This window comes from Rhinatrema bivittatum, chromosome 1 (assembly GCF_901001135.1).
Source record: "Rhinatrema bivittatum chromosome 1, aRhiBiv1.1, whole genome shotgun sequence".
Lineage (NCBI taxonomy): Eukaryota > Metazoa > Chordata > Amphibia > Gymnophiona > Rhinatrematidae > Rhinatrema > Rhinatrema bivittatum.
Window position 1 is genome coordinate 4,028,727 of NC_042615.1, and position 14,636 is coordinate 4,043,362.

Sequence of the window (14,636 nt, forward strand, 5' to 3'; positions counted from 1 at the left end):
CAAAGTTATGGTTGTAGTAGGCGTGAGGGGATTTTGGTTCATCCCTATCTGGACAATTGGCTCATCCGTGCGAAGTCGGAGGACCGTTGCCGGGCAGCGGTTCGCTCGGTAGTGGCCCGTCTCCAATCACTTGGTTGGGTCGTCAATTTTGCCAAGAGCCAATTAGTAGGGATGTGCAGAGCAAAAGTTTAAGTTCATATGTCCATATGTCCAAAGGGGGTCCCATTTGCGGTCAATATGGACATAAACAGAATTCAATGAGTTGAGTATATGTCCATATGTGCAAATAAAAATTTAAACCCCTCACCCGCCTTAATTCCCCCCCCCCCCCCAAGATTTACCACAACTCCCTGGTGGTCCAGCGGGGTCAGGACACCATTTCTGACCAACTTTGCAAGGAGCACGTGACGTCGGCGTCACGTCGGAGTGACGCGGCGTCACGTGATTCCCCGCGGGGTCACTTCCGGGATCCTCGTTCGGCCCAAAAGGAACTTTTGGCCAGCTTGGGGGGGCCTCCTGACCCCCCCAAGCTGGCCAAAAGTTCCTTTTGGGCCGAACGAGGATCCCGGAAGCGACCCCGCGGGGAATCACGTGACGTCGGCGCCACGTCGGAGTGACGCGGCGTCACGTGATTCCCCGCGAGTTCCCTCCGGCACCCTCGTTCGGCCCAAAAGGAACTTTTGGCCAGCTTGGGGGGGCCTCCTGACCCCCCCCAAGCTGGCCAAAAGTTCCTTTTGGGCCGAATGAGCGTTCCAGCGCGAACCCGCGGGGAATCACGTGACGCCGCGCCACTCCAATGTGGCGCCGACGTCACGTGCTCCTCACAAAGGATTTCAGAAATGGCGTCCTCACTCCTTGCTGGATCACCAGGGAGTTGTGGTAAGTCTTTGGGGGGGGATTAAGGAAGGTGAGGGGTTTAAATTTTTATTTTGGATCAACAATCGCGATTTCCAACTTATTCAACATAGCTATGTTGAATAAGTTGGAAATCCGATCGTTTATGTCTCATCACTTTTTTAAGTTAAAAAAAAAAAAAAGTAGCGTTTTACATTTATGTTCAAAACGAATGCACACCCCTACCAATTAGTCCCGTCTCAGGTGCTCAACTTCTTGGGGGCTCGATTCGACACTTCGGTTGGCAAGGTCTTCCTCATGCAGGAGTGAATCGACAAGTTAACGGCGCAGATCAGACGGCTGTTGTCTCTACTGCTACCCCGGGTTTGGGATTACTTGCAAGTGCTTGGTTCTATGGCATCTAGCTTCAAGCGTTGTCCTATAGGGAACCTTTTCTCCGAATTTCGGACTCTGGCGTATCACTCAGAATGGTACCCTCCTTCCTGCCGAAGGTTGTCTCTGGGTTTCACTTGAATCAGCCATGGAGTTGCCGGCTTTCATGGATTTGGATTGTGATTCGCCTCAAGCTCGCAATTTGCGCAAATTAGATGTGCGACGGATTCTGATTCGCTATTTGGAGGTAACCGATGCTTTTCAGTTGTCTGACCATCTGTTTGTTTTATGGAGTGGTCCTAAGAAAGGACAGAAGGCAACTAAGGCCACTATTGCCCGATGGTTGATGAAGCTATATCTTTCACATGTATTTGTCTGCGGCGCGCAATACCAGATGGTTTGAAAGCGCATTCAATCAGATCTAAGGAGGCATCTTGGGCAGTCAATTTGTTTCGCTACAGGAGATTTGCAGGACAGCTACCTGGAAGTCTTTACACACTTTTGCTAGGCATTACTGTTTGGACGTCCGGGATCCGGAGGTCGACTGCTTCGGTAGCAGTGATCTTCGAGCGGGACTCTCCAGGTCTCACCCCATTTAGGGCAGCTTGAGTACATCCCAGCGGTCTGGACTGGTCCTGGTACATACAGGGAAAGGAAAATTGGTTCTTACCTGCTAATTTTCGTTCCTGTAGTACCAAGGATCAGTCCAGAAGGCCACCCATGGAGCCTGGAGAGTCTGTTCCGTCTCATTTTTTCATTCTGCAGAATACTTTGAAGTGGGCAGCATTCAAGTTGCATATGGAAATGCTCCCTCCATGTATATACGTTATACAGTTTTCTTTAGGAAATTTGATATAGCCATTGGTTCATAAGTTTGAGGTTTTTATGTTGTCTTTCATTGTGCTATGGTATGGATTGTACTGAAGGATCGCAGGTGGCACACACCAGGCTAAGAGGGGATGCCTTTCAGCTTTTTTTCTCTGACTCCATCTGCTGGAAGGGAGACACAACCCAGCAGTCTGGACTGATCCTTGGTACTACAGGAACGAAAATTAGCAGGTAAGAACCAATTTTCCTTTGCTCTTCCATTTTCTTTCTCTTAGCAAGAAGCGCATCCTATCTGTTATACATACTTAAGTAACAGCTGTAACGTAAGAGAACAGCTGAATGGATGAAGAATATTGTCATATTAATATTTGTTTGTTTTTATATTACTTTTTATGAATGTTTTATCTGTGGGCCACTTAGGGCTGTGAATAAGCGGCATATAAATCTCTCAAATAAATAAATAAAATAGTAATAGGCACCCCAGTAGGGGGTTAGCCTGAAAGAGATCAGAGGTCTGATTACCCAATACTGGGTAATCCAGGCGATGGCAAAAAAAACACTGCAACTCTAAAAAAATTCCTTACCCACCTCAACTATGATGATCAGCTGAGATTCCTGATTCCGCACTCTTCCCTGGACTCTGATATGGCAACATGGAGGCTGAGCTCAGTGCTGATCGCCAGCACTAGGTGAGTGAGTAGCAGGCCTACATTTTGGCACTCAGAGGTCCAAATTGAGTGAGCCAGGGTACAGGAAAGTTACCCAGATAGTCAGCAGAACATACCCGGGAAAATGTTCCACTGAATACACTGGGCTAATGTTTCCTAAGCAGTTTTTCCAAGCAGACTTACCCAGTTAAGTTTATCTGCTTAGGGCTGAATATTGGCACTAGACTGATAAATTTCAGCCACACCCCCATCACACACCTCAACCTGTCTCTTTTTATCTAGATAAGTTTTAGCAGGGTAGTTAGGTGGGAAATCTAAATTTCAGGGTTTGTTGACCTTGTAATAACAGAGTAAATGATGGCAAAAAGGCCATTCAGTCTGTCCAGGCTGCTCAATGTTACAGTCCACACTGCTAAGGATACAGCCCAACTGCCAGCCACAGACAATGATTTTAACCACCAGCTTTGAAACAGTGAGACATACTATGGTTGCGGTAGCAGGAGACATAGTATGTCTCACTGTTTCAAAGCTGGTGGTTAAAATCATTGTCTCTCGGATGAATAATCATGAAATTAAGAGAGTATATCTCAGCGATGAATGCATATGTCATTGGCACCAGTTTCAAGCTTAAGCAAGATTAAATTTATTGACCCAAGCCTTTACAGTATACACATACAGCCAAGCTCCAGTTTAAGTTCTTGGTCGCCAAATGCTAAATTATTAAACACAGGAGAATATAAAGTTACTACAAAAACATACTAGCAGATGTCAAAGCTAGTAACCATAAGATGATCATGTTTGCACATTGAACACCTATACAGCCCCTGAGGCAGCCATGCTGGCGAAACTCGGCCAGAGTCGGGCTACTTTTATTTAAGAGTTCGAGTTGTCCTTCAGTCTCTCGGCTGGGTTGTGAACATGGCCAAGAGTCATTTGGACTAACTGGGCGCAAGTTTGACACACTGATAGAGAAAGAGTATCTTTCGGGAGAAAGAGTACTCACTCTTCAGAATTGCATTCGCCGATTGTTGCAGTTGCGAGTTCCCAGATTGTGGGATTATTTGCAAGTTCTGGGCTCCATGACTTCAACCTTGGAGGTAGTTCCCTGGGCATTTTTCCATATGAGGCCGTTGCAAAGGGCGCTTCTGGTGCGTTGGAAGCCAATCTCAGAGGAGTTTCACTTGCTGTTGCCTCTCGAGAGGGTGGCCAGGGAGAATCTATCTTGTTGGCTTCAGTCTCCCAACCTCTTGCAAGGGATGGACCTCGAGTTCCCAGTCTGGGTGGTAGTAATGACCAACGCCAGCCTATCTGGACGGGGAGCAGTTTGTCAACGCCATTCAGTCCAGGGTATCTGGTTTGCGAAAGAGTCTGCATGGTCTGTCAACCGGTTGGAGACCAGGGTGGTCCGGCTTACCTTGAGGGAGCTCTTACCCTTAGTAAAAGGTCGCTCAGTTCGGATTCTGTCAGACAATGCGACGACAGTGGCATATATCAATCAGCAGGGCGGAACCAAGATTCAGGCGGTGGCTTAGGAGCCACAAGTCTTGATTCATTGGGAGGAATCCCATCTAGATTGGATAGCGGCATCTCACTTAGAAGGCATCAAAAATGTCCAAGCGGATTTTCTAAGTTGCACTTGGTTAGATCCAGACGAATGGGAATTGTCAGACACTGCGATGCAGCTAATCCGGAGGCGTTGGGGGTCTCATCACGTGGATTTGATGGGGACTCGTCAGGATGCCAAGGCGTTTCAATTCTTCAGTTGAAGGTGGCAGCACGCAGCCAAAGGCATTGATGCTCTAGTTCTGCCTTGGCCTCAGAGGTTCTACTTTATGTGTTCTCTCCTTGGCCGTTGGTGGGCAGTGTGTTGCATTGCATAGAGAGACATCACGGGGAATTGATTTTGGTCGCTCCGGAGTGGCCATGGCATCTGTGGTTTGCAGCTCTCATCAACATGGCAGTGGATGGTCCGATTCGTTTCGGGCATCTAAATGGCTTTCTTCATCAGGGCCCCTATTTTCAGACCAGGCCGATCACTCTTGTCTAGCGGCTTGGTTTTTGAGAGGCGGAGGTTGAAGCGTAAAGGATATCCGGATTCTGTCATCACCACCTTGTTACAAGCAGTCCACTAATCTGGCTTACATTAGAGTATGGCAAGTGTTAGAGTCCTGGTGTACTGCTCATGGTGTCCACGCCCTCCGGTCCTCCATTCCCGATATTTTGTCCTTTCTGCAGGACGGTTTTGCTAAGGGCCTATCTCTGAGTTCCCTTAGAGTTCAGGTGGCAGCCTTGGGCTGCCTTTGAGGCAAAGTTGGGGATTCCGCTATTTCAGCTCATCCAGATGTGGTTAGGTTCCTCAGGGGACTGAGGAATTTGCAGCCTCCAGTTAGATGAGATTGTCCAGCCTGGAACCTTAATCTCATCCTCCAAGGTCTATGTGCGGCGCCTTTCGAGCCTTTGTGGAGAGTGACGCTGATGGACTTGACTCTCAAAGTGGTTTCCCTCGTAGCAATATGCTCAGCTAGGCAGATTTTGGAATTGCAAGCTTTGTCCTGTCAGGATCCCTTCCTTCAAATTTCGGACTCGGGAGTTTTGTTAAGGACGAGGCCTTCCTTTTTGCCTAAAATTGTTTCCACGTTTCATTTGAACCAGATGGTGGAGCTTCCCGCCTTACCGGTGTTGGAGGCATCCACTCCAATTGCGAAGGAGCTCAAGCAGTTAGATGTTTGATGAGCTCTTTTACGCTATCGTTAGGTGTCTAATAGTTTCAGGAGGTCCGATCACCTTTTTGTTTTGTGGAGCAGTGCAAACCGAGGTTTTAAAAGCTTCGAAGGCTACTATTGCATGTTGGTTGAAGGAAGCTATTGGAGCTGACAGTTTGAAAGGCGCCAAGCCAGCAGGCGCTTGTGATGGGGAGGGCTACACACCAGTGCTGATCACCTTGTAACAGCTAACATCCAAGGTAAAAAGACAAAAAAAAATTGAAAAATCTGCCTTTGAAACCTAGAAGAGATTTCTGTGGGGAAAGCCATGATTCTGAGAGCCGCCCCCTCCCCTGACATCATCGCAAATGGAGCCGGGCAGTTTGAAAGGCCCCAAGCCAGCAGGCGCCGTGCGTCGCGCGCCAAAGGGGCGCAACAAAGGGGCACTCCCCTTTGTGTACCCCTTCATGCAACCCTTTGTGCTATTTCTTTAATATGCTCCTTGTTATACCTTTTGCTTAATTGTTAAGAACTTTGATTTTGATGGTTTTATTTTTGTAATCTCTTAGCCTCAGGTACAAAAATTGTAGATTGTAAGCCCTTTTAGGGGATAGTGAATTACCTATTGTACCTTATTGTAAACCGATGTGATATCTCTTTTTGACATGAACGTCGGTATATAAAAACCGTAAATAAATAAATAAATAAATAAATAAATAAATACTGCCGGTCGGGAGGTTCCGGAGGGCTTACGTGCTCATTCTACATGGTCGCAGGCGACCTCCTAGGTGGAGGCACAAATGGTGTTTCCTCAAGAGATTTGCAGAGCTGCAACTTGGAAATCGTTACATACTTTGCACGGCACTCTCGTCTGGATTTGGGAGATTCTGGGTCTCCTTCTTTTGGAGAAAGTGTTCTGCGAGTGGGACTCTCCAGGTCCCACCCTACATAGGGGGCTTTGGTACATCCCAGGCGTCTGGTCTGATCCGGTATGTACAGGGAAAGGAAAATTGGTTCTTACCTGCTAATTTTCGTTCCTGTAGTACCACAGATCAGTCCAGAACCCGCCCATTTCCTGGAGGTGGAGTTGCCCGCTCAGCTGTGGTATTGCCTTATGCGTACAGATTCGTAGCAGCCTGTTATAGTTTTGCATGTTGGCAGAATGTCTAGAGTTTTGCATTTTTTACTTTGTTGGTTTTAGCATTGGAAGTTTTTTGCTTGGGTGCTGAGGAGCTGCAGGTGGCACTAGGGTTTATGAAGCAGTGTCCGTGAAGTTTTTCTCTGTCTCCATCTGCTGGCAGGGATGCATAAACCCAGGCGTCTGGACTGATCCGTGGTACTTCGGGAACAAAAATTAGCAGGTAAGAACCAATTTTCCTTTTAACAAGTGATTGCAGCCTCTATAAACTGTAGAACCTTCCAACCAATAAGGGTAGGAGGTAGAAGAGTATAAAATAGATTGTCCCACCTGGATTAGGGGCTGGTCACTGAGGAAGGACTCTTCAAAGAGACTCTTCCCCTAATCGCGCACTTTTACTGCCAGTGCAGGTTACCCTACATAAAAAAGGGGAACATATGAGATAGAAAAGTGTAAGAACCAAAAAGTAAGGAGACCCAAAGAGAAAGAAACATTGCAAAAAAGCCCTCTCCAGTCAAATTCATGTTTTGTGGAATCTCTTGTACATATTTTTCATTTCTCAGAATACAAATCTGAGCATGAGAAAGGAAGTGGTGACCCCTCTGTCTCTTTCAGCTCATCCTCCCAGACGCCATGAAGGTACTACCAGTCTACATTAACTGCTTGCTGAAAAACTATGTCCTGCTCGGCAGCTCTGAGGTTTCAACTGATGAAAGAACTTACCAGAGGCAGATGGTCATGTCCATGGACGTTGCTGACACTCAGTTGTTTCTCTACCCACAACTTCTGGCCATAGTAAGTATGTATGATCGCTGCAATTAGAGTTGGGAGTAGTTCTAGTAGACCGGGAACATACATAGGCGGTTCCTCTTTGCAAAAGCAGTAGTAAGGAGGAGGCTGGGAACTAATGGCCGATTAGTCTGACCTCTGAGGTGTGCAAACGAATGGAATCGCTGCTGAAACAGAGGAGAGTGCAGTTTCTGGATTGTAAGATGCAAGGCAGCCTGGTTTTATAGAGGTGACTGAGAGAGCATAGAGTTGGATCAGGGCAGAGCGCTAGATGTAGTGCGCTTGGATTTCAGGAAGGCCTTTTACACGGTTCTGCATAGGAGACTTATAAATTTATTTATTTATTATTTATTTATTTAACATTTTTATATACCGAAGTTCTAGCAACAATGTTGCTAATCACTTCGGTTTACATATAACATTGTAGTGACTTAACATGTGTGTCTTACATGGAACAGGAACATGAACTTGGAGAAAATTGAATAAATACTAATAACAAATAAGATTAAATAACAACAGTAGTAATAGAAATGTTATATACAGGCGATTAAAAATCAATTAAAGATAAGGTATCTGCAAAATAGATAGGAGGGATTGGAAAATTAATTCTTAGATGTCGAGCAAGAGGTATTATATGGCATAGAACTGGAGGATCGATTTGTGAATGGTGCTCAATCGAAGGCTTTAGAGAAAAGCCAAGTTTTAAGTCTTTTTTTAAAAGTGAGGGGGCATTGTTCAAGCCTGAGATCTGATGGTAGCGAGTTCCAGAGGAACGGACCTGCAGTGGAGAAGGCTCTTTTGTTTGAAGAAATTTTGAGTGGAGGGGTTTTCAGAGAGCCTTTTTGCGCAGTTCTCAGTGGACGAGAGGAAGTATGTAGCTGGAATGGGATCCTGAGGTCTAGGTATGAGGCTTTGTAAATGGATTTATGGATAGAAGAAAGGGTTTTGTAGATGATTCTGTATTTTATAGGGAGCCAATGAAGATTTTTCAAAATTGGTGATATGTGATCCCTTTTTTTTTTTAAACTGAGCAGTCTTCGTATGGGCCCTAGACTGACTGGATTACAAACTGGTTGCATGGGAGGCAACAATGGGTAGTGGTAAATTGAATTCCCTCTGAGGTGGGGGTTTTACCAATGGAATGCCACAAGAATCGCTCCTTGCACCAGATCTTTTAACATTTTTGTAAGCGGTATTGTGAAAGAACTATCAGAAAGCTTTGTCTTTTTGCAGATGATACCAAAATCTGCAACAAGGTAGACACCCATGAGGAGGGATCTATCTCATGCATATTCATTGTGAATATCCTGAAAACCTGACTGGCTAAGTGTGCCCCAAGGACTGCGTTGAGAAACACTGCCCTAGAGGAAAGATGAGAGAGGGGAGATATGATGGAGACATTTAAATTCTTCCAAGATAATGCCCGGGGGGCTGGGTCTCTGGAATGAGAGGGTGGTGGAATGAAGGTGGAAGGGGACTCAGGAGGAATCTTAGGAAATATTTCCTTACAGAGAGAGCAGTGGATGCATGGAGGGGGTGGAGATACGGACAGTACCTGAATTCATGAAAGCATGGGATGTTCCTTTGTTTCATGACGTTTTCAAAATGCAACAAAAGAAAAAACGATGAAATGTTGTTGGTTTTACTTTTGTTTCATTTTGGGAAAACAACCCTCACTCGCTGACCCTAAACTTTCCTGGGGCTTCCTTGGGATGACCGGAGGCTTTCCCAGGGCATCTCCAGGGCCAGCTCGAAGCTCCCCCCTGGGCCAACCCAAGCTCTTCCTGGGCTGGTGGCTTGGAGCCACTAAACATCCCCCCAAAATGCATTGGGGGCCGGGAACTTCCACGGCCTCCACGTACCCCATCTGTGGTGGGTCCTGAGAGCCCAGAAGGATGCCCACTCACTTCCTGCCCCTGGGTTGTCTGCTTTAAAATGGCGCTGGTCAGTCTGAGACTGGTGCCGTGAGATCTTCAAAATAGCAAGGTCTTAGGGCTGGCCTGGCCAGTCCTGAGAATGCATCGTTTTGTCATCACTATGGCGCTGGTCTCAGAGATGACCTTTGCCATTTGAAAGCGGACGACCCAGGGGCAGGAGGTGAGTGGGCATCCCTCTTGCCCTTCAGAACCCCCACGGACACAATAGGTGAAGGGGATCAGCACAGCGGTGCTCCCCTGATTAACACAATCAGAAGAGTGGGAGCCATGGAACGGGAGCAGCTTTTGAACACAACTAAATGAAAAGCAGAACTGTAAAGAGAGATCCTGGTTGTTTGATTGGCAGTTAGAGTACCTAAGAATTGTTTGCTTGTATTTGTGCATTAAATAGTTAATACGGAACTTGTGTTTCTGTGTAGCACTCTCTGGATGTAAAGAGCGACCTGGTGCCCCCCGCTGTGCGCTGCTCAGAAGATCGGCTGTCGGAGGGCGGCATCTTCCTGCTGGCCAATGGTCTGAATATGTTCCTATGGCTGGGAATAAGCTCTGCCCCCGAGCTCATCCAGGGCATTTTTAATGTGCCTTCCTTTGCACACGTCAGCCCGGACGCAGTAAGTTGTGCCTCTCTGCTTATACTCATGTGTCCATTAAGTGCTGCCCAGCACACCCCAAATGCGGCCTGAATAGCATGCTGTCTCCCGCACTCAGTACTTTCATGTTACGCCCCCTTGACCGCTTACCTCACAGGGTGTTCCCAGGTCCGGGACCAACCTAACTCCGTCAATCCTCACATTCTTGGTGCCTGGTGCTTGGAGAAGAAGGTGTTAGTGGGTGGGATTTCCCTCCCTTCACCCCAGGAAAACAAATGGGACTGTGAACAAGGCTGGCAGTATGTACAAATATATACAGGTTTATTACACTATACAAGCATATACATTTATACATGACTGTACATCGCTAACAGGATATCAAACAGCACACTTATCTACTCGTGGTTAGTAGTCACAGGCCACGCAGCTATATACATTTCTACAAGATAGCAAGAACATTTAATATTTGGCAATTTGGAGTTGTTGGTCCCCACCGTATACCACTATATAGAACAGAATGGACCTCTTGCATTCCTGCTTAATCAAGTATTATTATTATCCTCCCCCTTTTATCTCAAGTCTCACCCATGTGAAAAGATGCAACTGGGCTGGTGGACAGTGTTGACCTAGGGGGTCCATTGTATCTAAACCGCTGTACGCTCCTTGGTGCCGCTTCCGCTCCACTGTGCCAACACTGGGGCACACACCCTCCTGGAATGCTGCTGGGGTCCATGCCCTCCTGGGGGACCGCATGATCTGCCACTGGGATCCCCACCTTTTTGAGGACTGCTCAAGCTGCCGCAGGGGTCCCCTTACTCAAGGGCAACCACTCCACCTCCACCACTGTCCTTCAGTTCCTCCCCCATGGTAGGAGGGCTTTTCCTGGCTTGGGTTTACATCTCCACTTGCCACATGATTTGCTTAGTATTCAGGCCCTCTGTAGTCTCAACTTTCAGTGATTTTAGTTCCACTAAGCTCATGGCTGGTCATTTGCGTTACCCAGCCTGGATAGGTCACCTTTTCTCAGCCAAAACCCAGGCAGGACCATGGGAAGATAATTTGTCACACACTTCTGTCCCATCTGGCTTCTTTTCTTTTGTTGTCTGACCCTGACTGGGTTATCATTTCTCAACCAAAAGGCCAAGACCCAGGCAGGACCATGGGAAGAGAATGTGTACATACCCTTTCATCCTGCCTGGCTTTTTTTTTCTCTCTTGTCTGAGAACTGGGTACCCAAGAGTCTGACTACCCTTATTAGTCAGGGTGAGAATCTGTTTGCTTCCTAGGACTGTTTTTCAGTACATTTCTCTCATAAATTCCTTTCCCAGTCATAGCTCTGTAATTTAGGAGTTGTTATCCTTGGATTTAAAGTGATATTTAACTGCAGAATTACCAACAGTAGTCCAGGGGGGGTGTGACATGCAAATCCCCTACCTGAATCTCTGACTAATCCATTCAATGGTCAGTTAAGCACCTTCACAGTAAGGGGTATTTTGGATTTCCTGGGCTGGCAGCTCAAGTTACATAGCTGCATTGTTCTCTTTTTTCTCTCTGGTGCAGTTCACTTACAGGCCGATACAGTACAGTGTTAACCTGCGTTTGGACGCGCGTTTTCGACGCGCTAGCTTTACCCCTTATTCAGTAAGGGGTAATAGCGTGTCGAAAACGTGCGTCCAACCCCCCCCAAAACTAATAGCGCCTGCAACATGCAAATGCATGTGATGGCCCTATTAGTTATTCCCGCGCGATACAGAAAGTAAAATATGCAGCCAAGCCGCACATTTTACTTTCAGAAATTAACGCCTACCCAAAGGTCGGCGTTAATTTCTCTTGGCACCGGGAAACTGCTTTTCTGTACACCCTTCGACTTAATATCATGGCGATATTAAGTTGAAGGTCCCAAAAGTTTAAAATAATCAAAAATAAAAAATAAATAAATTTAAAATCGGCTTGTGGAATGAAAACCGGATGCTCAATTTTGCCGGCGTCCGGTTTCCGAGCCCGTGGCTGTCAGCGGGTTTGAGAACAGACACCGGCAAAATTGAGCGTCAGCTGTCAAACCCGGTGACAGCCGCCGCTCCTGTCCAAAAGGAGGCGCTAGGGACGCGCTAGTGTCCCTAGCGCCTCTTTTTACCGCGGGCCCTAATTTGAATACATTTGTTTTCTGAATCGCGTGCACAGGAGAGTGGGCGCTCGCCCGCTCTCCTGCGATTTTTACTGTATTGGCCTGTTAAATGGTCGCATGCTCAAACTCCTTGGAAGGGGGGGTTTCATTCAATTTCTAGCTTCTTTAGAAGCAGCGCCTATTGGACTGTGGTACCAGCAGCCGTCATTCCCACCTCCATCTAGCCCAGGGGACACATAGTGCTGTGCAGTGGCTGAGACTCTGCACACTCTCCTTGGAGCATCCTCAACATCAACAGGCCGTGAGGAGCCAGTCCTCATGCCAGGTGCTCAGATATGCAAGCATCAGATTCATAGCTATCCAGAGACTGCAGGCAGTTATGGCAGAAAAGAGTTTCGCATTAGTGTCTTGGCCTTTGTACTTCTATGCCAGACTTAAGAGCTGTAGCCAGGTAATTGCACCCTCATCATGTTTCTCAAGCTCAGGGCTGGACAACTCCGGTCCTTAAGAGCCATAAACAAGATATCCAGAATGAATATGCATGAAATATATTTGCATACAGTGCATGGCAATCTATCTCATGCATATTCATTATAGATATCCTGAAAACCAGGTCTGTTTGTGGCCGTTGAGGACCGGAGTTGGCTACCCCGGCCTTAGCCAATTCAGTTTTCCGGTATCCACAATGAATATGATTTAAATAGGTTTGCATGCATTGCACCTCACTGCATGCAAATCCATATCATGCATCCTAATTGTATGCTAGAGGATTGATTAGTGGACACTCCAGGACTGGCCCGAGAAACACTGGTGTGCAAAACATGCATGTTCCTCCCACCCCTCCCCCATTCCTCCATCGGGCATTACCCCTCTTCCCCCCTCTCCCGCACCTCCCATATCAGGCAGCCCCTTTCCATCCTTCCCCCCTTATCCATCAGGCACTCCTCCTCCTCCTCCCCATCAGGGGGAGATAACAGAAGAACTCAGGAGCTGGCCACCAGCTCTACCAACATTCGTTTGGCCATCCCCATGCATTGTGGCTGCTGCTCACGCTACCTGTCACTTTCTGCAGCTGAAGCCAAAACTGATGGGAAAACCAGTGAGCGTGTGCTCGCCCTGCACCGCCAGTGCCCGCCGCCCTGGATAACACTGCCTGCGGCACCACTTACCAGGATATGCTGCTCCTCCTGCACTGGCACCTGTGGCAGAAACCATATTAGCCATAGGCTAGCTACAGCCCTGGCCTGAAGAAATGGGGAGGGGGGGGGGGGGGAATAAGCTGGCCTGCTGGCTCAGGTGCCAAAAACCTGGGTTTGATCCCTGGGTAAGGTCTCCCATTCTTTGGGCCAGGCAGGGCCACATTCAGAGCCACTAGAAAGGAAGGTGGCGCAGTCATTGCACAACAGTGACACCTAGTGCCTGGACATAGGGAGCACAGTTGCATGCGGTGTTCCCTCTGATTCCTGTAAAAATGTTCTTTTGTACAATTTGCTTTAAGCTGAGTTCAAATGTGTGTGCTGTGAGCCAGTATAATGCAAATAACATGGGGGGAATTTCTTCTGCGCGCTCTGTTTTGCCCCTCCCCCAGCTAAGGACTGGTCTGAGCGATGTGGGAGGGGGGAAAATCCCTGGGGAGTTGTGAATGAAGGTGCATGAGACCAGGGGAGCAGAAAAACGAGCTAACAGCTTGATTTGGAAGAACTGAAAGTACGACTGTGCTTTCTACCCATCTAATTCCCTGCTCTGCAGGTACTTTGTGTTTGACGATGAGCTGCGTTTCTTCAGGCTAAATGAAGCCTTACTGAAAACGTACCCGGTAAAATGCGAGGCTTTCTTAAACCAAAACAAAGCATGACGGATTTCACAAAGCAGCTCAGCTTGCAGAAAGTGCTCAAATAAATTGCATTCAGCCCTGGATAGGGGAGCTGAGGTTTTTTGCTGAGAACGTGACTGTTCGACAGTATCTGTCTTGCTGTGGTTTTATACACCCCCAGGGGCAGCGTGGATCTCAGCCGTACCCCGATCTCTGCTACGTGACACCTCCCAACCTCCAGCTCTCATTGTAACACGGTAAATGACAAAAATGTCACAACCAGTCCTCCCAGTTCAGATTCATCCACTATAGGTAGATGTGCATATAAAGTCCCAAATGCAACCCAACACCAACCTCCCCCTCTCGCGTGGGTGCCACCTGAGCTCTCCCGTATCCGTCCCATGCGTACCCCAAAAGCTGTTTTAGTGATGACCTCTATCGCCTCTGCTGCTGCTGGGCTTGCCGGCTTCAGTTTTGATTCTTTTGAGACCAGTACTTACCCCAAATACCCAGGTTCTACTCTAAGTCTTATTATCAGATTTAATCATAATCTCATGAGCACCAGGGTTAGAGAGGCAGCTCTTTAACACCAGCAATTCCAGCCTCCCTAAGCTCACTGGGTTTTTAGCCCAACCCCCAGCTCCTTGCAGATTATCCCAGTGCTTCATCACCATCCTCTTTGCTATGAGGATTCCTCTCTGCTTATTTAAGGAAAATTATTTTTTTTAAAACTCCAGAGAAATTCATCCTTTGCCCAGATACTTTGGAGAAACAAGACATTAACCCTTGGCCAGAGTCGGGAAGCCCAGCTTTCCTCTG

General features: G+C 47.3%; 1 protein-coding gene across 1 annotated transcript in view; it reads left to right on the forward strand.

Moving 5' to 3' along the window:
• The window catches only part of SEC24D (SEC24 homolog D, COPII coat complex component), a 337,918-nt gene that overhangs the window by 305,668 nt on the left and 17,614 nt on the right, over nucleotides 1-14,636 (forward strand). Inside the window, exons 20-21 of the mRNA XM_029613783.1 lie at nucleotides 7,179-7,358; nucleotides 9,709-9,900. Coding sequence (XP_029469643.1) covers nucleotides 7,179-7,358; nucleotides 9,709-9,900 — 372 coding nt within the window. The remainder of the gene's footprint in view (nucleotides 1-7,178; nucleotides 7,359-9,708; nucleotides 9,901-14,636) is intronic.